General features: G+C 38.7%; 1 protein-coding gene across 1 annotated transcript; it reads right to left on the reverse strand.

Annotated features, from left to right (window-relative positions):
* Nucleotides 1-1,722: 1,722 nt before the first annotated feature.
* DAZL (deleted in azoospermia like) lies at nucleotides 1,723-24,720 on the reverse strand. The gene is given in 11 exon segments (NM_001081725.1): nucleotides 1,723-3,699; nucleotides 8,557-8,655; nucleotides 9,754-9,867; nucleotides 10,669-10,719; nucleotides 11,413-11,484; nucleotides 14,586-14,725; nucleotides 14,818-14,881; nucleotides 15,326-15,377; nucleotides 15,954-16,045; nucleotides 16,461-16,607; nucleotides 24,579-24,720. Coding segments are annotated over 11 exon segments (888 nt in total). The 5' UTR covers nucleotides 24,582-24,720; the 3' UTR covers nucleotides 1,723-3,645.
* Between the last annotated feature and the right edge of the window lie 324 nt (nucleotides 24,721-25,044).

Genomic DNA, 25,044 nt, shown 5'->3' on the forward strand with positions numbered 1-25,044 from the left:
CAATGGTGAACCAGAATCTAGTGGATCTCTATTCATTTTATTCTGGGGAAAGACAACATATATAACTACAGCCTTAATGTGTTTTTGCGTTTGTTTAAAAAAAAAAAAAAGAACTGATTAAGGGTTAATACCTTCAACTTTCTGAACTGCTTGAAATTTAACTATTGCTTCAAATTTATAGAGATTTCATGATTCCCAACATCCCAGTAATGCAAGCACTTGTTCTATTGTTAAGGACCTAGAGAACTGGTATCTAGGATTTCATTATGTGAGAAAAGGCATATTCCTGGCACACAGCCTTAATAGAGGTGAATATAGGATACAAAGCCCCCATGTGTCTTGGGAAAATGAACTGGAGACTCAACTGGAAAACTTTTCAGACCAGTTAAAAACATAAAATATAACCATCACAGAAAGAGCTAATTGTACAGTGATAGCTTCAGTTTCTCTATCAAGAGACAATTTTTTTGCATTTTTGTGGTACTGGCCCACAGCTACAGCCGTATTGGACAGATGTTTTTAACTCCAAATGTAATGCAGAATTACCTGTCATTTCTTTGCTATGCAGACTGAATGCTCTCTCTGAGCATGCAACACCGCACGTTTATAGCTCCAACTTCTCATGCTTATTGTGTTCTACTACCAAATGCACCATCTACAGATGGAAAACTCAGTGTCTTTGATCATGGGTGGTGAGGAATTGCTCAAAAGTATTCAGTTACACACAGAGAAACATATTACACATAACGTTGGGAAAAGCCAGACTCCACAGTTATTAAAGTATGTACAGGAGCAATCTTCATCTAGAAGTGTTCCGAGGATTCCAAATGATCGTGCTCAGCAGCGGGGCCTGTCTCCAAGACCTGGTCAATGGGAAGCTTTCCTCTGCCTCATGGCCTCCCACCCTCTCTAGTGTTTCTTCATGAAAGCAGCGAGGCGTGCTCTCTTACCACTGCTGCTCCTTATTACCTCCAACCAACCAGTGAAAGGAGGGAAAACAATTAAGCAATGTGGCCGTCCAGTTTTATGAGCTCACCTTTAAAGACAACCAAGAGAATTTCAGAGAGGTGGGCACGAGGCTTTATAAACTAAACCCAATGACTTCCTTGCAATTCAAGGGTGCTAATCAATATTGAATAGTTATTTTGAACAATCATAAGGTTAACATGTTCTTATTACAAAAAAAGAAAGCAGGCAGAATAAGTTTCTTACAGGGGTGACCAAACTTCATGGAGTTGATTTTTGCCATAATTTGCAATTTTTTACAAAAAAAAAAAGCGTGGTACAAAACTTTTTTCCATCCTAATGGCTTGGCTCTTTTTTGTGAATTTTGTGGTAATCCTTAACTGCAAATGTGCTTAAATTATCAAGCATATTTAAAGCAACAGTTTTAAGATACATATATAGTCTAGTTTTAGGGTCCCAAAATGTTATAAACTTTATTTAAGCTTGGTCAGAACTAACCAAATAGAAAATCAAAAAAAGAAATTATTTCCTCATGAAAATATCTCAGCTTCATAAGATAAAGCAACAAAACTACAATGTACCAAAATGTGCTCTTATAAACTAACTTGGACAGATTTACGAAACTGAACAATATTTACACTTCTGAATTTCAAGGATCTCACTAAATCTTGTCACATACTACCCACCCAAATTCTCACCATTTTTTAAAGATAATATGAGATGAGTAAGCAGGTCAAAACACTTCTGAAAAAAATGTTTCTTTATTTCTATTTATTCATTTATGCAAAGACAGTATCAGCATAGGTAATAGGAACACATTTTTAAGTTTAAAATTAATTTTCCATTTTGAAAGGTTCAGGATTTTGTCTCTTCTACCTTACTCTTTTAAATACTTCAGTCCAACAAAATAGCAGACAAAATGTTTATTCCCTTTTTCTTAAGCGAATAAGGTCATACTGGAATAATGAGAATTGGCTCTTTAGAATTTAGGTATCATTTTTAGTAACCTGGAGATTTAATCACAGAATAATACATGTAAGAATGTTATAGCACACACACAAAAAAGTACAGAGAATTTTAAAAAGAACAAATTTCAGGGCACTTTCAAATTCTGAGGCATAAAAAAGCCCTCTTGGGTATCATTAAGTTAAAAGATTCTTCCCTTCAGATTCAGAACGAAAATTATTAGGAGTGCTAAGACAACGGGCACTGATGGCACGGCCCACGGAAGCCTCGTCAGGACAGGGCTATACGGAGTTTCCGTGTTTTAATGAAGGGGCTGGCCCAAGACAGAAAAGCCAGGAAGCTCCTCTAAACCCATGGCAGGTCAAACGATACTGCTCCAAGTGAATCCCTTAGAAAGGGATTATCCCACTGCTACCCTTTCCTTCCAAGGCTTAACCCTCAAACTGCTTATACTCCTCCTCCTTTCCTTTCCATCGCTGTTCCAGGAGCACCTGCAGGAACAGTGGAGACTGGAGAAGCAAGACTGTGGGTACAGCAAAGGGGCTCTGGATCTCCAGGTGCTTGTCACGATTTACAATGTCTGAGGAGGAGCCACCTCATCTAAAAATGGACTGTTAACTAACTCAAGTGTGTTTTGGGGATATGCTTATTACTAAACAACTTTTGTGGTTTAGAAACATCAAAACTACTCTGACTCTCCTGGACATATTTTACTTAAAAAAAAAAAAAAGAAAGAAAAATAACAGGCTAAAAAAAAATTAAAATCTATCTGTTCTTTAACAAATAGCTAATATTTTAATGTTTCTTATAAAAACAATTCCTTTCAGATACTCTGATTAACTTTTAAGTGACAAAGTTTCAGCCTTCTTTAATACCAATATTTTGCACAATTTAAAATACAGCCATTGAGTTTAACATTTCAAGGGGAAAAAAAAGTAAAAGAAAAAAGAATGGTAACTCAACTAAGAAGTTTATGTACCTAGAAAAGTTAAGTTTGTTTTAGATTCTTTTAAAAAAAAATTTGGCCCAGAATTTTAGTAATCCTAATTACCATCCCATCAGATACCTCTATGTGTGGATTCTAGATAAAAGATAAAGTATTTTGAAGTAATAAACATAAGACCCACTGATTGGACTGTTTGTTTAGAATCTGTTTTACTGGGTTTAGATAAGGAAAACTTCAATAAAGCTAACTATACATTGAGTTTCACTGATTAAAAATTCAGTTTTAAAAACTCTGCTTTTGTGGTAAATTTCTAGACAAATCATAAAAGCACAATATTGCAGATACTGTACTGTTCATAGGTACTTGTTGGAGAAGTGAAGTGCTTGTATTTAAACTATCAAAATTCTGACCTTTCAAAATAGGTTTTCTAAAACAATTTTTTTTTCCCAAAAAATCAGCATTTGTTTTTAAACTCTTAAAATGTCAGGTAAAAATCCTTACAGATATATCTTAAAGTTATTCTTTTCAGTCTCAATTATTTTTTAACTTTTAACTATATATTCAACACAGAACCAGTTTCTAAGTAAATGTCTAATGAAAAAGTTTCAATGTAAAATAAAACTAAGCAATCTAATATAACATATAGAAAGTCTGAGTGTGATTTATCAAAATTCAGAATTAAATTTCTATAACAGTGGAAAAACTTTCAGTCTCTTACTATTCAAAACCTGTGACTTCCTATGAGACTAGAAAGTTAGCAGAGAGGATCAAACAGACTTAAGCACTGCCCGACTTCTTCTAAAGTGATGAACTCTTTTATCCTAGAAAAGACAGAAATAATCCATTTTAATTTCATTGAAAATTCCTATTACCATTATGACCTAAGAGACTTGAAAATTACTTAAAAGAAAGCATTTTTTTAAGATTTAAAACAATAAATAATGACAGAAAAGTGATCCTTTTGTGAAAGCATTCCTGAACTTTCAGATAACAAATGTACCAATGATCAGTTTTATTCAACAATTCAGTTAAAAAAATCTCAGTGACTCAGAAAAAGAGGACTTAGAAATCTAGTTTTCTAATATGTAGATTCTTATTAATTCATGATTCTGCACTGATGTCCCAAAGACAGCTGGTGAAAAACATGAAATTTTTAAAAGTCTTATTTTTACTAAAATACATCTAACAGAAATCATGGCTTTATGATGGTTTGAGAACAGCACTCCATTTCAATCTGAAACCCTATGCTTTTAGGTTAAAAGATACAAGTTTTGGCATCTTTAAAGGCATATCCTTAAGCTATAATGAAGATATGTAATTTTTAAGGAAATGAATAGAAAAATTAAAGTATATGCAAAAATTTCCTTTCACTTTGTTGCCAGCAGATGTGCAGATACAAGAAATGAGGCCTTACAATGTAGAAGGATGGAGCTGAGAACCAGTTCAGTTCAGTTTCAGTTCAGTCACTCAGCTGTGTCTGACTCTGCGACTCCATGAACCGCAGCACACCAGGCCTCCCTGTCCATCACCAACTCCCAGAGTTCACCCAAACCCATGTCCATCGAGTCGGTAATGCCATCCAGCCATTTCATCCTCTGATGTCCCCTTCTCCTCCTGCCTCCAATCCCTCCCAGCATCAGGGTCTTTTCCAATGAATCAACTCTTCGCATGAGGTAGCCAAAGTATTGCAGTTTCAGCTTTAGCATCAGCCCTTCCAATGAACACCCAAGACTGATCTCCTTTAGAATGCGCTGGCTGGATCTTCTTGCAGTCCAAGGGACTCTCAAGAGTCTTCTCCAACACCACAGTTCAAAAGCATCAATTCTTCGGCACTCAGCTTTCTTCATAGTCCAACTCTCACATCCATATATGAGCACTGGAAAAACCATAGCCTTGACTAGACCGACCTTTGTTGGCAAAGTAATGTCTCTGCTTTTCAATATGCTATCTAGGTTGGTCGTAACTTTCCTTCCAAGGAATAAGTGTCTTTTAATTTCATGGCTGCAGTCACAGTCTGCAGTGAATTTGGAGCCCCAAAAAACAGTCTGACACTGTTTCCACTGTTTCCCCATCTATTTCCCATGAAGTGATGGGACCAGATGCCATATTTGTTTTCTGAATGTTGAGCTTGAAGCCAACTTTTTCACTCTTTCATCAAGAGGCTTTTTAAGTTCCTCTTCACTTTCTGCCATAAGGGTGGTGTCATCTGCATATCTGAGGTTATTGATATTTCTCCCAGCAATCTTGATTCCAGCTTGTGCTTCTTCCAGCCCAGCGTTTCTCATGATGTACTCTGCACAGAAGTTAAATAAGCAGGGTGACAATATACAGCCTTGACATACTCTTTTTCCTATTTGGAACCAGTTCTATGTCCAGTTCTAACTGCTGCTTCCTGACCTGCATATAGGTTTCTCAAGAGGCAGGTCAGGTGGTCTGGTATTCCCATCTCTTTCAGAATTGTTCACAGTTTATTGTGATCCACACAGTCAAAGGCTTTGGCATAGTCAATAAAGCAGAAATAGATCTTTTTTCTGGAACTCTCTTGCTTTTTCAATGATCCAGCAGATGCTGGCAATTTGATCTCTGGTTCCTCTGCCTTTTCTAAATCCAGCTTGAACATCTGGAAGTTCACGGTTCACGTATTGCTGAAGCCTGGCTTGGAGAATTTTTAGTATTACTTTACTAGCATGTGAGATGAGTGCAATTGTGTAGTAGTTTGAGCATTCTTTGGCATTGCCTTTCTTTGGGATTGAAATGCAAACTGATCTTTTCCAGCCCTGTGGCCACTGCTGAGTTTTCCAAATTTGCTGGCATATTGAGTGCAGCACTTTTACAGCATCATCTTTTAGGATTTGAAATAGCTCAACTGGAATTCCATCACCTCCACTAGCTTTGTTCGTAGTGATGCTTTTTTTTTTTTTTTTCGTAGTGATGCTTTCTAAGGCCCACTTGACTTCACATTCCAGGATGTCTGGCTCTAGGTGAGTGATCACACCATCGTGATTATCTTGGTCGTGAAGATCTTTTTTGTACAGTTCTGTGTATTCTTGCCACCTCTTCTTAATATCTTCTGCTTCTATTAGGTCCATACCATTTCTGTCCCTTATCGAGCCCATGTTTGCATGAAATGTTCCTTTGGTATCTCTAATTCCATCCCCTTCTCCAGGAGATCTTCCCAACCCAGGGATTGGACCCAGGTCTCCCGCATTGTAGGCAGATGCTTTACCGTCTGAACCACCAGGGAAGTTTGAGAACCAGTAATAACATAATAAAAGTATTTTCTTCTCTGTGCTTTTGGCTTAATTGTGTCCTTTTCCTAGGAATTAAATTCCGCTATCATATAAAGGGTAGCTTCTGGAAATTATGTAACGTGTTAACAGGGTAATATCCTATTTAGGTTAAAGTCCAGAAAAGTGGTCACAAACTCAAGTATTTTAAAAAATCAGACAGGGTATGAAAGATTATGAAGGGGCTGGAATTAAGAGTGGAATTTATCATGGAAAGAGGGTACATCCTGTGTTGTGTGAGTGCTCAGTTGTGTCTGACTCTTTGCGACATCATGGACTGTAGCCCACCTGGCTCCTCTGTCCATTGGATTTGCCAGGCAAGAATAACTGGAGTGGGTTGCCACTTCCTTCTCCATATCCTGCCTTAGTACATTTAAATTCAATTAAAACAACAATAACAACATTTAGCTAATCAAAATAAACAGGTCTAGATGCTAGACAACTTCCAACTTTTCGCTCAGAGGAGCAGAAAACTTTGCAAGGTTCAAAGGTAGGCCTTTGCTTAGTACCAGGTAAAAAGTCAAGTGTAAAGACTCGCTGGGTAAAGAGTTTCTGCTTTACAAACAAATCCGTTAGTACTGCCTGTTTAACCTTCAGAACCTTGGGCAAAGTAAGCTGTCACACGGCCCCCAATTCTTTCCTTTTAAATTTACTATCTATGTACAATGAAAAACAAGAGAACAAAAGTCAACTTTAAATGACTAAGTCTACTCCCTATTGAGAAGATGGCTAAGAACTTAATTCTGCTACAGCTCTAGTCTTTTGTATTAAAGGAAGCCCTAAGTACTTCTTCTAAAAATGCTTTAAGTTTTATCCTATTTCCATTCATTGGTGGAAAAAAGTTATTCGCCTTTCCCTGTTTTAAAATACAAAGCAATGGTTTAAAATTTCCCTTTGAATGTAAAATGCTGCATTTCGGAAAAATTCTGGCAGCTCCTTGGAAAGTTAAACACAGTTACTATTTGACTCAGCAATTTCATTCTTAGGTATATACCCAAGAGAAATAAAAACCTATGTCCACACAAAAATTAGTACACAAATGTTCATACCATTACTCATCAGGGCCTTCAAGTGGAAAATAAGCCAAATGTCTAGCAAGTGATGAATTGATAAACACAAACTGGTAGATCCATAAATAAAAAGAAAACGAAGTATTAATACATGCTGTAACATCGATGAGCCTCAAAAACATTTCAGTCGGTAGAAGTCAGTCACAAAAGGTAACATGTATTATTCTATTGACATGAAACACTCACAACAGGCAAATTCTTAAAGAGGGAGGGATTGGGGGCAGGAGGAGAAGAGGATGACAGAGGATGAGGTGACTGGATGGCCATCACTGACTCGATGGACAGGAGTTTGAGTGAATTCCAGGAGTTGGTGATGGACAGGGAGGCCTGGCGTGCTGCAATTCATGGGGTCACAAAGAGTCGGACACAACCGAGCAACCGAACCGAACTGAACTGAACTGAAGGCTAGAGAGTTGGGGAGAACAGAGAGTGACTAATGGGTAGGGGGCGTTATTTTGGAGGTGATCAAAATACTCTAAAATTTATTGCAGTTATGACTGTACAACTCTGTGCATATTCTATGAAATATTAAATTGCACACTTTAAATGGGTGAATTGCAGGGTATGAAAATTGTATCTCAATAAGCCTGCTGTAAAAACACAACAAAAAACTTCCCTTTATTAACCACAATATTCTTCCTTTGGTGAAGCGACAAGTTCCTTTCCATGTTCAGAGACTGAGAACTAAAGGGATCTTAGAGACTCATTTCAGACTTGTAAAAACTAGAGCCTTAGTAAGATCTAAGTGACTTGTCCAAGGTGATAGCACTAGGATCAGAAACTGCAGACCCATTCTTAAATTCTAACACCCACATTCTTCTCCACTGTACCAACTCTGAATCAACTTTCTTTCTACTCAGCTCTTTTTACTACTTCACTTACGTCTTCCACCAAAAGGTTCAAGTGCATCAGCCGAGTATTCAATTCCTTCTTCTCCTTAGTCCAAGATCCACATACTCTAAGTTCTGTTTTTGGTATCTAAAATTTTCTTTTCCTATTTGGTCAACTTTCGAGAACTCTTTGAATTACAGTATTATTGTTGCTGTTTAGTACCTAAATCATACGCTTCTGCTAAAGATTTCTTCCCTAAGGGTAACCTACACTATACCAAGATTTAAGCAGATACACTGCTACTTAAAACTCACTCTCAGGCTACAGTCAAAAGCTAAGAGTTCAATTATATGCTCTATGTAAGCTCAATATATATATATATATATACATACACACACACACACACACACATATGTATACCACAGGAAAAAAAAAGATGCTTTATGGGTGACAAGTGTTCTTTTTATCCTACATATAATTCTTTTCATACCTTGAAGTAGTCATCTTGAGTGACAACAGAGTTTCTCAGTCTATTCTCTGGATTAAATAGACAAGATACCACCGTCTGTATGCTTCTGTCCACAGATTTCTGAAACACAGAAGTTTTCAGTAAAGACTCTTCATTCTTTTACTCACTGGTAACAAGCTTTTTGAAAAATCTTAATGAATACATACACTTATTTCTAAAGAATTCTCATCCAATTTTTTCATTTTCACCATGTCACATAGTATGTAACTCTTATACCAAATTTAAGAATTGTTTCATAAACTTAGTGATAGAGTACTGGTTTAGAAAGCTCAATTAGTCAAGCCTTCAGATAGCTGTTTTTAAGTCTTTTTAATTTTTCCTGTTAGACTGGAAATAGTGAGCCCTCAACATTTCAAGAAACATTTATTCAGGTTAAACTCTGATAATATAACTGTAAGTTATTTTGGTGGTTTTTTTTTAATTTAAATTGTATCACAAATCTGGGATTATTTTCACTGCAGAGTTCAGTAATTTAAAATTTTTTCCATTGAGAAATACACGAAGGAAGTACACATACTCCAATGGTAATTGTTTACTGTTATGGGAATCGTTCAGTGTTGTGCATATTCCAGTCAGATCAATTACTTTTCACATCCTCATCCATTCAAAAGACACAGAATTCAAGAATGAGAGATTACAGGGATTTGCTCTAAAATGATAAAAAGAAATCCCTCTATTTAAGTATTTCCATTACTAGTGAGCCCAGCACTCTCGAGGACTGCCACTAGATGTGATGCTGTGGTGAGAATGCCATGAACAACTGTGCAATGCGATTCATCTAAGCAAATGTCTACACTGGTGAAAAACAGGCGGACAGAAGCCATACTAATCCCTCTTTTGAAGAGTAGGATTCTCGAGGAAAACTACCCTTTGGACTCTGTCAAACCATGTTAATATTTATTAAACTATGGTTAAAAAACAAACCAAAAAAACCCAATGAAAATGGAAGAAAGGGAAGGACAACTAAATCAGTAACTGGTTTGCAGGTACCTAGAATTTCATTAACTTTTACGTAAATTGTGAAGCTTTTAGTCAGTAACTCAAGCTTTTTATATTTAAATTTGAGCAAAGATATCTGTTTCTCAAAGAGCCATTATTAAAACTTGAATAAAGCACATATAGAAACATAAACGTTAATGAACAAAAGTCAACGTTTGCCTTTTGTGGGCCATTTCCAGAGGACGGAGTAGCTTCATGAACCGAGCATTCACTGGGCAAAACGTCAGCTCCGGTGTCAACTTCATTACAGTGGTAGTTAATGGTTGTATAAGCCTACATTTAAAAGGATAAAAGTGTAATTAAAGAGATGTACATTAGATAGTCTGCAAAATAGTGAGCTCACACTGAAAGTTTAAATGTGTATTGTTCTGAGGTTCAATTACATTATTTCAGAAACTATTTTAAACTAAATAGTTGAAATGCAATATGGGAATCTTATATTTTGAAATGTCAACATAATTAGAATTAGAGAATTTCTGTAAGAAACTTCAACATATAATATGGGAATGGGAAGGGAATTTCCCAGTGCCTGAGGATTTTTGCTCACATTATGTCCTTCAAATATCCAATCCTGATAAAAGACAGAAGGTAACAAAGGCTCAGATATTTTAGAGGTAGCTTCCTCTTCTGTTTTATTCATTTTCTTATGTAACAGTGTTGAGAGCAAAACATTTTTGCTTCTCTCAACAGATTTTTTTTTGGCTAGAAAACTCGATGCAGATTCAATATTAATCATAAATCCTTGGAGTTATAAATAGCACAGGTATTAGTACTACCTTTCTTGGTTACATATTCTGAGCACCGGGGTATGCAGGGCGGCCATTGCTCAAGTACAGACAAAATAATCTGAGAAACAAAAAGCACAGTTTCTCCCATGGGAGTGAGTGTGTGTGTGTGTGTGTGTGTGTGTGTGTGTGTATACACTTGAGTGCAAAGAAATGTAACACATAAAGTAAAAAGGCATTTAAAATATTTCCAGGCATACTTGATATGGCAAGGGTCAAGAAATACGTTAACAGTAAAATACTTTTAAAATACAGAACAGGAAGTACATGCTCGGCTACTTCACCTTACCGGAGGAATAACATAACTCCTTTGTTCCCCAGCAGGCCACTGCGGTGGCATCTTAAAAAAAAAAAAAGAAAGAAAAGAACGCTTACTTAAATATTCCTTTACACTGTCACAAGGATCTGAAATAGACAATGCTGAAGTACTGGTGCTGGTTTCCTTGAGCTTGTTATAACAAAAGACAATGGAAAAGTACTTTATGATATGTATGATTTTATTGTTACTTTCATATATTAACTTCATCTTTTTCTCAATTTTCTGGAGTTGGTTTTCAGGAAAACTCAAGAGACAGTAGCTCTTTGAATTTATTACCACAGTGTCACAGATACGGTCATTATCTATGGACAGAAATTCTAGTAGCCAGCTAAAATAAACATTATCAAACATAATTGCAATTCAATGCTCTAAGAACTGAGTAACCATTTTATCTCAACCTATGCCTCTATAAAGACTCATAAGATCCAGCCTGTATGTTTTAGCTATTAGACAGCAAATGAAGACTACATGCTGAAATATAGAAGAGGACACCAAAACTTGTAAGACAGTACAAGAGAAAGCTTGCTAAGCTCATTTCTGTCAAAATATTATTCTTATTCTAAATAATAAAGAAGCCCTAATTTTAGACTAATTCTGTTTCTCCTTAAATTTTAGGCACACTCAACTACTTTTAAATGACAAACTATTAGGGAAATTTACATAAAGGCCTAAATAATATTCCAAAGTAAATAATTTTGATCCCTATTAAATTACCTGATAATTATAAACAGGCAGCTGATATCCAGTGATAACCTGAACTGGTGAACTTGGATAAGGAGGATAAGCCTGCAAACAAAGTTTACAGAAAGAATGAATGAACAACGTACATTTTTAAAAATCAGAAAGGAGTATCATTCCCAATGCAATAAAAACATGAAAATAAGGAAATCTTCATTTTTTTATATCCAATCCAAAATTCTGAGTGAGTGCTTTCATGAAGAAGTAAGTATTCTCTGTCAAATGTTAGCCTTTGGGCTGGGAGAAGGAAGAGATAAATAAAGGCAGTGACTGATTTTGCAAGCCCAAGTTCATCTTTTTTGTATATTTATTCCCACCCAGAAGTTCTTTCTTAATCATGATGAAGCTCTATTAGAACAGATTCCCATGTTAGCATTAAATTAATACATGTGTGCTATTTTTTTGTAAAGATACTCGTAGGCAGTTTTGTATTCCTTTGACAGTATTTTGGGGTAACACGGAATACTCCCCATAGACATTTTGGCTCTTCCTGTGTTTTACTTCTAAAAGTTAAGGGCAATGTACAACCCCAACCTGGAAAAGAGGTATTTCAATAAATATTTTCAATAAATATTCAAAAAATATTTCAATAAATATTTATTGACTGAAAATATCTAGGTACTAGTATACAAAAATATACCAGAATAGGTAATAATACCTCATGGTAAATTTTATGAACAAGCAGGGCTTTTCTTGTAGCTGTTTTTTTTTTTAATGTAAGAAAAGATATATTCTATACTTCAGGTAGATGAAAAATGCAAATAAACCAGAGATACTGCAGAGCCTTTTCACTATTATTTTATTTCTTTTCCTAAGAATAAAATGTCTTTTGAACGAAGAAGGTAAACTGAAGTAGGAAGAAAATAAATGTTATTTATTATCAATAGGAGACAAGTATTCCAAATTTCAATATTAAAGAAATCAAGACAAATTATATGCCAGAAACTCATAGAACTTACAAATATAATTAAATCGTCAGAAATTTATCCATGTTAGAACCACAATACATCTAGAAATCAACAATCTGTATGAAGAGGCACTTGGAAATCATTGCAAATAAAGACTAGTTGACCCTAGGAAAGAATAAACCAGGTAAACACATGAAGAAAACTGTCTTCAAGCATTTTAGGAGTTATTTGGGGGAAAAATAGAAAGGAGATATATTCCATGTGGCTACAGTGATCAGTTCTCAGATAAAGACTTACCAACTATACAGAAGCAGACTTAAGCTTAGGATAAGAAGTAACACCAAGGGAACACTTCATGCAGATGGGCGAAATAAAGGACAGAAACGCCAAGGACTTACTACAAGTAGAAGAGATTCAGAAGAGGTGGCAAGAATACACAGAAGAACTGTATAACAAAGGCCTTAACAAACCAGATAACCACAGTGATGTGGTCACTCACCTAGAGCCAGACATCCTGGAGTGTGAAGTCAAGTGGACCTTAGGAAGCATCACTACAAACAAAGCTAGTGGAGGTGATGGGATTTCCAGCTGGGCTATTTCAAATCCTAAAAGATGATGCTGTTAAAGTGTCGCACTCAGCATAGCAGAAAATTTGGAAAGCTCAGCAGTGGCCACAGGACTGAAAAAGGTTAGTTTCCATTTCAATCCCAAAGAAGGGCAATGCCAAATAATGTTTGAACTACCATATAATTGACCTTGTTTCACATGCTAACAAGGTAATGCTCAAAAGCCTTCAAGTTAGGGTTTAACAGCATGTCAACCAAGAACTTCCAGATGTACAAGCTAGATTTAGAAAAGGCAGAGGAACCAGAGGTCAAACTGCTAACATGTTTTGGGTCATAGAGAAAGCAAGAGAATTCCAGAAAACCAACTACTTCTGCTCCATTGACTATACTAAAGCCTTTCAAAGTGTGGATCACAAAAAACTAAGGAAAATTCTTCAAGACATGGGAATACTAGACCACCTTATCTGCCTCCTGAGAAGCCTGTATGCAGATCAAGAAGCAACAGTTAGAACCAGACATAGAACAATGGACTAGTTCAAAATTAAGAACGGCATATTGCAAGGCTGTACGTGGTAACCCTGATAAATAAACTTCTACACAGAGTACATCATCCTAAATGCTGGGCTGGATGAATCACAAGCTAGAATCAAGATTGCCAGAAGAATTATCACCAACCTCAGATATGCAGATGATACCATCCTAATGGCAGAAAGCGAAGAACTAAAGAGCTCCCTGATGAAGGTGAAAGAGGCAAGTGGAAAAACTGGCTTAAAACTCAACACTCAAAAAGTAAGATTCTGACATCTGGTCCCATCACTTAACGGCAAATCGACGGGAGAAAATGGAAACAGTGGTAGACTTTATTTTCTTGGGTTCCAAAGTCACTGTGGACAGTGAATGCAGCCATGACATTAAAAGACGCTTGCTCCTTGGAAAAAACACTATGACAAACCTAGATAGCATATTAAAAAGCAGAGATATCACTTTGCTGACAAAGGTCTGTATAATCAAAGGTATGGTTTTTCCAGTAGTCATGTATGGATGTGAGAGTTGGACCATAAAGCGTGAGCACATAAGAACCGATGCCTTCGAACTGTGGTCCTTAAGAAGACTCTTGAGAGTCTCCTGGACAGCAAGGAGATTAAACCAGTCAATCCTACAGGAAATCAACCCTGATTATTCATTGAAGGAGTGATATTGAAGCTGAAGCTCCAATATGACCACCTGATGCAAAGAGCCAACTCACTGGAAAAGACCCTGATGCTGGGAAAGACTGAGGGTGGGAGGAGAAGAGGACAACAGAGAATGAAATGGTTGCATGGTATCACTGAAGTAATGGACGTGCGTTTGAGCAAACTCCAGGAGATAGTGAAGGACAGGGAAGCCTGGCATCCTGCCGTCCATGGCGTTGCAAACAGTTGGACAGGACTTAGCAACTGAACAATAACAAGAACAAGCAACGCCAAGAATGACATTTCTAACACAACGTCCCACCATTTAGAAGGATTCAAACAGCACTAGGATTGTCACGTACTATGGAAATCGTTGACATGACTCCATAGAGGGTAAGAACTAAGACGGGCTTACTCTTTAAGGTGCTCGCATCAATAATAAGATCTCTAGTATAATACACACACCAAAAAAATTTAAAAAAAGGAGTGGAGATACTTCTTACCTGAACATACTGAGTTATAGGGTTTATCATGGTTGGAGGCTGCATGTAAGTTTCAGCGTTTGGATTACTCCAGACACTCTGAAATTGTGGTGGAGGAGGAGGATTAAAAACCAAAGGACGTGGCTGCACATGATAAGCACCTTTTTAAAGAATAAAAAGAAAACAAAGCCTATTTTCAGTTCTCTGAAAAGCCACACATGTGTCAACAAGAACAATTCCTTTCTTTACTCACACAAATTTTGTTTCCTGATTGCAGGGCCCAGTTTCAGCTTTTTACCATGGAAATTTATCTGTGACTGAAAATAAAACAGTATCAAAACTAGAATTAATGTCCAAGTCTTTACTTCCAAGACTTTGATTAATACCCAAGTTCTCTAAAATTACTAGTATCAGGTAAGATCAGTGTTAAGAATATACCAAATCAAAACTTACAGCATGAAACCACCTTACTTACCTTCACTCTAATAAAATTTTGAGAAGTTATGGAATTTGATTTAAAAAAAAAAAAAAACTTTACTCTGTCTCTAATCTTTCCTGTCTCTAGTTCATGAAGCTGGATGTTCAATCAAAAATACAGAGGTTCTGATTAAGTTATGTAAATTATTCCAAGCCTGAGTTTCAAACAGGAAATATATTTATTTCTATATCTTATAAAAGAATGAGTATATATTCAGGACACAAATAATACTAAACACCACATCCATAACATGAGAGATTTTTTCCAAAAGAAGATTACTTACTTCTACTATCTTCTGCACATCCACGTCATTATAAAATGAAACAAATCCATAGCTAGAAAGTCAGATAGATGAAGTATAAAATCACCACCGTATCAGTACATGGTTTAAAACTAGTGTTCTATAACTGACTAAATAATGATAAAGGATGAAAAATATACTGAGGTAAATAACTATAAGATGTACGTGGTAGATTCTCTATAAATACTACTGTTTTACTTTCCTACCCTGATCTACAGATTTGTGTCAGAATTCACAAAGATTAAGGCAATGTAGGAACTTAATTAACAAAAAATTCATACCTATGAATCTGAGTTTAACTTATTATCTATGGCAAAATCATTAAAATTTAAGATACTGTGAAACGTATGAAGAAAACAATTCTTTGATAAAACTGACTAATCCTCTTATGTGAAATGAAGACAAGAAATATTTAAATACAAACACTAGGCAAATGATTAAATAAAAGAGCTGGCAGCAAAACTTATCCTCTACATGAAAGTTACAAAGCAACAAATTTCTCTTATGCAAATGTGAGAATACGTTTTCGATTTTTCTTTTCTGGAATTCTATACATGCTATATAGTTGAGGTATTTATTATAATTTATATTGAACATATGTTTTACTCACCCTTTGGACACACCAGTTCGATCCGTGATTATCTTCACTTCTTTTACTGAACCATATCTAGCAAAGAAACTTCTAATTTCTGTTTCATCCATCTATGCAGAAGAATTTGATTTTTAAAAGTAAAAATTCAACATTCAAAAATTTCAATGATACTATAAAGAAGTTTTGGTGATGTGGAAATATCTCCTCCAAGCATCCCCAAACTACATATCTATATCAAAGATATTTTAGCCCCTAAAGGTTATACATAAAAACAATTCCAAACCTGCATGAAGTACTTTAAAAAAAAAAAACAAAGTCTTATGTTTACTGCTGCTAAGTCGCTTCAGTCGTGTCCGACTCTGTGCGACCCCATAGACGGCAGCCCACCAGGCTTCCCCGTCCCTGGGATTCTCCAGGCAAGAACACTGGAGTGGGTTGCCATTTCCTTCTCCTTATGTTTACAACACTACCCAAATCCCACTATTCACAAAATACTTTCAATAAATGAAAACATGAATACATTACCCTAACATCAATTCCACCGACAAAAACAGTGTTTGGCATGATTTTGCCTTCTGGTAAAACATAGCCTTGGCTGGTGGTAGCTGAAGACGACTGGGTGCTGGCCTCTCTGGAGATGGTTGAGTTTGGAGTCTCAGGATTTGCAGCAGACTGTAATTTGGAAAGCAGATGTCATCACTAGATTCACAGGCTAAAATCATAGATGCTATGAAATATAATTTGTTTTTAAGGCTGCATATTGTCACCCTGCCCATTTAACTTCTATGCAGAGTACATCATGCAAAATGCTGGGATGGATGAATCACAAGCTGGAATCAAAGATTGTTGGGAGAAATATCACCAGCCTCAGATATGCAGATGACACCACCCTAATCCAAGAAGGTGAAGAGGAACTAAAGAGCCTCTTGATGAAGGTGAAAGAGGAGAGTGAAAAAGCTAGCCTGAAACTCAACATTCTAAAAACTAAAATCCTGGCATCTGGTCACATCATTTAATGGCAAACCGACAGGGAAAAATGGAAACAGCAACAGCCTTTATTTTCTTGGGCTCCAAAATCACTGTAGACGCTAATTGCAACCATGAAGTTAAAGACGCTTGCTCCTTGGAAGAAAAGCTATGACAAACCTAGACAGCATATTAAAAAGCAGAGACATCACTTTGCGGACAAAGATCCACTGCTGTGGTTTTTCCAGTAGTCATGAATGGATGTTAGAACTGGACCATAAAAACACTGAGCGCCGAACTGATGCTTCTGAATGGTGGTGCTGGGGAAGACTCTTCACAGTCCCTTGGACTGCAAGGAGATCTAACCAGTCAATCTTAAAGGAAACCAACCCTGAATATTCATTGGAAAGACTGAGGCTGAAGCTACAAAACTCTTGCCCCCTGATGTGAAGAGCCAACTCACTGGAAAAGACCCTGACCCTGGGAAAGACTGAAGGCAAAAGGAGAAGAGGATGGCAGAGGATGAGATAGTTGGATGGCATCACCGATTCAATGGACATGAGTTTGAGCAAACTCAGGAAGACAGTGAAGGACAGGGAAGCCTGGCATGCTGCAGTCCATGTGGTCACAGAGAGTCAGACAGGACTGAATGAACAACAATAACAATAATAGTAAGCACAAAAGGCTGCAAGGTAAAGATGAAGATATTATGCCTTAGCTTATGAAGGAAAACAGGAACAAGGACAAAAGAAACCGATAGATATTTTTGAAAATATTAGCAGAATGTTATAGAAATTAGTTACAATAATGGAAATTAAGAGTTCCTATTTTGTTAGATGCCAGAAATTACGATAAATTTAAGATTTCTACAAACTGCTATAGAGATGAAATAAAAATTGCTGTATTACCAAATTGGAGTGTTTGGGCTTTTCTCTATTAATTCATGCTCATGCTAATGTTCCAACATACTTTGTGTTTCTATCTGAACATCTCCTAACTCTTTCCTTTAACTATGTTACAGTGATATTTCATGACAATGAAGTCAGAGAGAACAAAAACTATTTTAAAGCTTTTCCAGTTTTAAATGTTTTATAACTTTTTTCTAAATGGGACTATATTACATAAGTCACATACCTTGAACTATAGAGAAATTCGACTAGATTTCTTTCCAAGATAGAAAATTTACCAATCTCTTTCAATTAACTCACATTCAAACACCCAAGGCAGTTCTGAAATTCTTAGACTTTCTCTTCAATTTCCCCTTCATTTGTGAATGAATTTTCAATACCTTTTTATTTGATAAACTATTTATATTATTAGCTGTATGTGAACCACAATGGATAGACGTATTTCAGTTGAGAGGTGCAGTATTCACGCAGAAAACTGTGCTGGAGTAAAAAGGGTTATGATAACATATTGATTCTCAACCTGGGGAAGATTCTGTGACCCGGGGGCACCTTTTGGTTTTCTCAGTTGACGGGTGTACCTGGTAAAGGAAAATAACAGAAAGGGAAGACCAGAGCTCTCCTCAAGAAAATCAGAAATACCACGGGAACACTTCATGCAAAGATGGGCTCAATAAAGGGCAAAAACAGTAAGGACCTAACAGAAGCAGAAGTGATTCAGAAGAGGTGGCAAGAATACACAGAAGAACTGTACAAAGAAAGTCTTAATGATCTGGGGAAGCATGATGGTGTGGTCACTAACCTACGGCCAGACAGCTTGGAGTGTAAAGTCAAGTGGGCCTTAGGAGGCATTACTGCAACAGCGCTAGTGGAGGTGACGAGTTCCAGCCGAGCTACTGCAAATCCTAGACGATGCTGTGTAAGTGCTGCGCTCGGTATGCCAGCCCATCTGGAAAACTCAGAAGTGGCCACAGCACTTGAGAAGGGCAGTTTTCATTCCAATCCCAAAGATGGACAATGCCAAAGAATGTGCAAACTAACATACAATTGTGCTCATTTCACATAAGGAAGATTATGCTAAAAATACTTCAGACTAGATTTCAACAGAACTGAACCGTGAATTTCCAGATGTTCAAGCTGGATTTAGAAAAGGCAGAGGAACCAGAGATCAAACTGCTAACATCTTCTGGTTCATAGAGAAAGCAAGAGAATTCCAGAAAAACAACCACTTCTGCTTCATTAATGAATTAATTCATCAATTAAACTATGCTAAAGATTTTGACTGTGTGGATTACAATAAACTGGAAAATCCTTCAAAAGACAGGAATACCAGACCACTTTACCTGCTTCCTGAGAAACCTGTATGCAGGTCAAGATGCAACAGTTAGAACTGGACATGGAACAATGGACTGGTTCAAAATTGGGAAAGGAGTATGGCAAGGTTGTATATTGTAACCCTAATTATTTAACTTCTATACAGAGTGAAAGTGAAAGTGAAGTTGCTTAGTCGTGTCCGACTCTTTGCAACCCCATGGACTGTAGGCTATCAGGCTCCTCCATCCATGGGATTTTCCAGGCAAGAGTGCTGGAGTGGATTGCCATTTCCTTCTCCAGGGGATCTTCCCAACCCAGGAATCGAAACCGGGTCTCCTGCATTGCGGGTAGACGCTTTACCATCTAAGCCACCAGTGTGGCTTCAGAGTACATCATCCCAAATGCCAGGCTGGATGAATCACAAACTGCAATTAAGACTACTGGGAGAAATATCACCCTCTGATATGTAGATGACACCACCCTAATGGCAGAAAATGAAGAGGCACTAAAAGAGCTTCTTGATGAAGGTGAAAGAGGAGAGTGAAAAAGTTGGCTTAAAACTCAACATTCAAAAAATTAAGATCATGGCATCTGGTCCCATCACTTCATGGCAAACAGATGGGGGAAAATGGAAACAGTGATAGACTTTATTTTCCTGGGCTCCAGAATCACTGTGGACAGCGAATGCAGCCATGAAGTTAAAGGTTGCTTGCTCCTTCAAAGAAAAGCTATGACAAACCTAGACAATATATTAAAAAGCAGAGACATCACTTTGCCAACAAAGGTCTGTATAGTCAAAGCTATGGTTTTTCCAGTAATCATGTACAGATGTGAGAGTTCGACCATAAAGAAGGCTGAGTGCAGAAGAATTGATGCTTTCGAACTGTGGTGCTAGAGAAGACTCTTGAGAGTCCCTTGGACAGCAAGGAGATCAAACTAGTTGTTCCTAAAGGAAATCAGTTCTGAATATTCATTGGAAGGACTGATGCTGAAGCTCCAATACTATGGCCACCTGATGAGAAGAGCCGACTCATTGAAAAAGACCCTGATGCTGAGAAAAATTGAAGGCTCCAGGAGAAGGGAGCGACAGAGTATGAGATGGTTGGATCACATCCTTGACCCAATGGATATGAGTTGAACAAACTTGGGGAAATGGTGAAGGACAGGGAAACCCGGTGAGCTGCAGTCCACAGCGTCTCAAAGAGTCAGACAGTGACTAGTGACTGACCAACAACAAACCTGGTTATCTGGTTGGTAGAAACCAGAGATATAATAAGCATCCTACAATCCAACACACAATCCAACACCACCCCCCATAACAAAGAATTATCTGGCCCCGAATCTGCATAGGGTCAGTTGAAAAACCCTGTGATATTGTTGGCAGAATTGAAGAGTAAAGTTCTAAATCTCATGTTCTGTTTAAGTAATATGGATATTTGAGACAAAAAAACAGTAATCTGAGAAAAAGAAAAATTTGGGTTGTACAGGTTGTGATATTAAGTATGCTGCTGCTGCTGCTGCTGCTGCTAAGTTGCTTCAGTCGTGTCCAACTCTGTGTGACCCCATAGACGGCGGCCCACCAGGCTCCCCCATCCCTGGGATTCTCCAGGCAAGAACACTGGAGTGGGTTGCCATTTCCTTCTCCAGTGCATGAAACTGAAAAGGGAAAGTGAAGTCGCTCAGTTGTTTCTGACTCTTAGCGACGTCATAGACTGCAGCCTACCAGGCTCCTCCATCCATGGGATTTTTCCAGGCAAGAGTACTGGAGTGGGGTGCCATTGCCTTCTACGTGATATTAAGTATAAAATTCATCTAGTGATTTCACTATGGTCAGGTCTTAAGGAAGGCACCATTCTGTCCATCCTATTCCTTAGCCAGCAGATGGCGCTCAAAGCTAAACTAAGGAATGTACTCCTTTCAAGAGGCCTAAACAACAGGGATTTTAAAACTGCCTGTGTGTATATTTCTTTACAATTATTAACTTATATATGAGCTTCCTAGGTGGCTCAGTGGGTCAAGAATCTGCCTGCAGGAGACGTGGGTTTGATTCCTGGGTGGGGAAGATCCCCTGGAGTAGGGCATGGCAACCTACTCCAGTATTCTTGCCTGGAAAATCCCATGGACAGAGGACCTGGCAGGTCACAGTCCATTGGGTTGCAAAGAGTTGGACACAACTGAAGCAACTTAGCATTAGCAGCACATAACTTATGCATACAAATCCACAACCAATAGACAATCTTTGCGTACTTTTAAACTATTGCCAAAAATACTCTACAAATGAATTCCTGTTGTTGTTCAGCTGCTAAGTTGTGTCTGATTCTTTGCTACTCCATGGACTGCAGCACACCAGGCTTCTGTGTCTTTCTCCTGAATTTTACTCAAACTCATGTCCACTGAGCTAGTGATGCTATTTTAGGTTAAAGCTAAAAGTTTGGTGTTAAAGAATTAATCGTAACTAATCAATAACATGCAGAAAATAAATTACATGTAAATTAGATGACAGAAGTAATTATTTTTCTTAATTACACCTTCAAGTGAGTTGATGGGTTCTAAAATGAGTAATTCTGGAATATTAAGTAAGGGTGAACTTGGAGGCCATCATATACACAATTCTCATCACTACTATTTTCAGTAACGGATTCCCTTTTATATTTGAATGATCAAGTGACAAAGATAACTAAAAACTGGAAATAAAACTTATCATCACTAAAGCATCTGCGATGTCAGCTCTTTGACAACATTTCATTCAACTATTAAAGTCTACATGCAAGCAAACTGAAATCTATGTATACTGACTAGGTCAGACTAAAAGTCTGTAATTTGCAGTCATCAGTGTTACATCCAGAGAAGGAAGTAGTTATTAAAGAAAAAAATGGAGTGAGTGTCCTACTCTTTGAGACCCCATGGACTGTAGCCTACCAGGCTCCTCTGTCCATGAGATTTTCCAGGCAATAGTACTGGAGTGGATTGCCATTTCCTTCTCCAGGGGATCTTCCAAACCCAGGAATCGAACCCAGGTCTCCCGCATTGTAGACAGACGCTTTACTGTCTGAGCCACAGGAAATTCTATTAAGGAAACTGTACATGAAAATCAGAATAAAGCCTTTTATGTAAATCCAAGAGTAGACTCTCAGGGGAGGGGAGGTGGAATCCAAACAATAAACATACAATCCTGGGAAAGCTAAGCAAGAAAAAGGCAAGAATACAAAAATACACGTTAGTCTTGAAAAAAAATGGGATATGACTACTATCCCCAAATCTGGTTAAGATGGTACACTCCTGCACCCAACACAGAGATGGGAAGTCTAGCAGCATACAAAAAATACACAGTTAAGAACAGTTTATTGTAAATTCAAGTATGGTTATTAGGAAATCTGTTAGTATAATTCACCACAGAAAAATCATTTGATAAAATACAGTATTTCTTAATTTAAAGAAAAGTAAAATGAAAGAACTTTATTTTCTATCAATCTAATTCTAGATTATCATTAAGTTCAAAGTAAAACATGACAGTAATTTATGCTGAAACTAGAAATAAGGGTCTCTCCTTATCACCACTATAAATTTTTTCCATTATATATGACAAATGTAAATATTAATATAGAGTTCTTATAAATCACCATGACAAGACAAATACAAATAGAAAGGTGGATCAAGAATGGAAAAAAAGAGAAATGGAAAACGTTAATGACAAACTTTAACTTCACTAATGATAAAAAAAAAAGTACATCAACACAAGTGGAATATTCTCCAATTAGACTGGCAAATTTAAAACATATACTACCTTTCACTGCGTGGAAAGGGGGTGATATTACACACCACTAGTGGGAATATATACTAGTATATCCTTCACCAAGAGTTACTAGGAAAAAATTATCATAGTTCAAAATTGTTATAATATGGGTATAACCTTTCAACCAGGGATTCAATCTACTCCTGGCAATTTATTTCAAGCTATTAATAGAATAAATAGGCCAAAACATTTTCACAAAGACACCCATTATTGTACTGTTTTAATGCACACAAATTACTCATTATAAGGGAATGTGGTAAAATAAGTGATAGTAATATATAAGTACACAATTTTTGGTAAAGTAAGAAGTTATGTATTCAAAATTATTTTAAATTTCTCTTTGGAATAAGGCCCACTATATTAAGTGAAGGATACAGGTTGTAATATACTGTTACATAGCATGGTACACTTTTTATAAAATACACCTATTTGCAATACATACATGAAAGTAATCTGGGAGGACATACATCAAAACTTCAGAGTGGTTACATACCTAGTTTAAGATGGACCTCTACTTCCTTACATTGATTACTTTCTAATGAGTTAATATGCTAGTTTTATATAAGAAAAAAATCAATAAACATATGCATTTCTCTCCCCGCCCTCTTAAAAAAAAAAAAGGACAAAACTGTAAACATTCACAGTAACTCAGCTTATTAAGTAATTACTGATGTGGATAAGTACAAGATACAATTATTACAAACAGCAGTGGCATACACTTGTAAACTTTTACTTTAAACTTTGTGTGCACTAATAAACTGTATATAAATTTTCTCCCTTTACTTCTAAAAATAGTGTATACTGGTTATTACACTACAGGCGATATACTACACTACAGTATTTAATGCTATATACATCATCGGAAGCTTGATGGTTGGTCAAAACTGTTCTCAAGAGATGCTCCTCGAGGTGGCATCAACTCTAATGCATTTAACAAAACGCTCATAAATGTCACCCAACAGACCCCGTTAATACTGGAAGGACGCTCTGTTGGAAGGTTTCTGGTTTCTTTAAGGGAAAAGAATTTCCCAAGTTCAAAATTCCTCGAGCTCCCCACTCCGCGGCCGCTCCGAGGCGAGGGCAGCGCCGACCTCGTGAGGAGATGATGGCGTCCCACCCGAGGTCGGCGCGGCTGCTGCCGCCGCACAAGCACGAGGTCCCCGCGGCGCCCGCGCCCTCCCGCAGGGACACACCCCCAGGCCCCGCCCCCCGGCCCGTGGGGGCCCCGCCCGCCGGCGTCCCGCCCGCGTGCGCCTCACGGGCCGCCAGGCCCGACGCCATCTCGCGGAGGCCGGGCCGCCCGCCTGCCTCGGTGAGCGCGGGAAATGAGCCTTCCGGGGTGGCGTGGGCCCGCCCGGAGCCCGGCCGGCCGAGTGCCAGGCGCCCCGCGGGCCGAGTGCCAGGCGCCCCGCCACACCCCGGCTCCTGCGGCCCGAAGGCCACAAGCCCTGCACGTGCTGGGCGGCGGCCCCCAGGGCTCCGACAGCCCGGCCTCATCCCCTCCGCCCGCCCTCGGTGCCGCGGAGGCCGTGCCAGGCCGCCTCGGCCGCCCTCAGGCTGGGCCCCTAGGACAGGCGAGCCCGGCAGCCCCGCTCCGGGTGCCGCCCCAGGCCCCCTTCAGCGTCCTGGCCACCCCAAGGAGCCCCCTGGGCCTCCTCCACTCACCATGATGGCGACAGCCAGTGTTCACTCAGAGGGGCTCGAGGACGAAGCAGAGCCTGGCCTCGGGCACCGCGCTTGGAGCTGCTGTTGGGTCTGCTCGTGCCCGCTGCCCGGCCGGACTGGGCAGAGGGAGCGGCAGCAGACCCGACGGAGAGAGTCAGAGGCGGGTGGCGATGCCGAGGGGCGCCGGCGGACTGAGGCGTGGCCAGCGGGGCGCGGGGAGGTGGTTCCTGCGCAAGGTGCGGGGGGGCTCGTCGGGAGGCGCCTCAGCCAATGGGCGGCCGCGCTGGCGCCCCCCGGCGGCGGGGGCGGGGGCGGGGCGAGGGGTGGGTGGGAGGCTCGCGCAGCACGACTGCGCAGGCTGGGGGTACGCAAGGGGCGCGTGAGGGCGGTCATCCCGCCCCCCCACAAGCGCCGCCCCAGATGAGGGGGCTGGCCAACCCACCGAAAGGCGTGTTACCCCAAAAGT

This window comes from Bos taurus, chromosome 1 (assembly GCF_002263795.3).
Source record: "Bos taurus isolate L1 Dominette 01449 registration number 42190680 breed Hereford chromosome 1, ARS-UCD2.0, whole genome shotgun sequence".
Taxonomy (NCBI): domain Eukaryota; kingdom Metazoa; phylum Chordata; class Mammalia; order Artiodactyla; family Bovidae; genus Bos; species Bos taurus.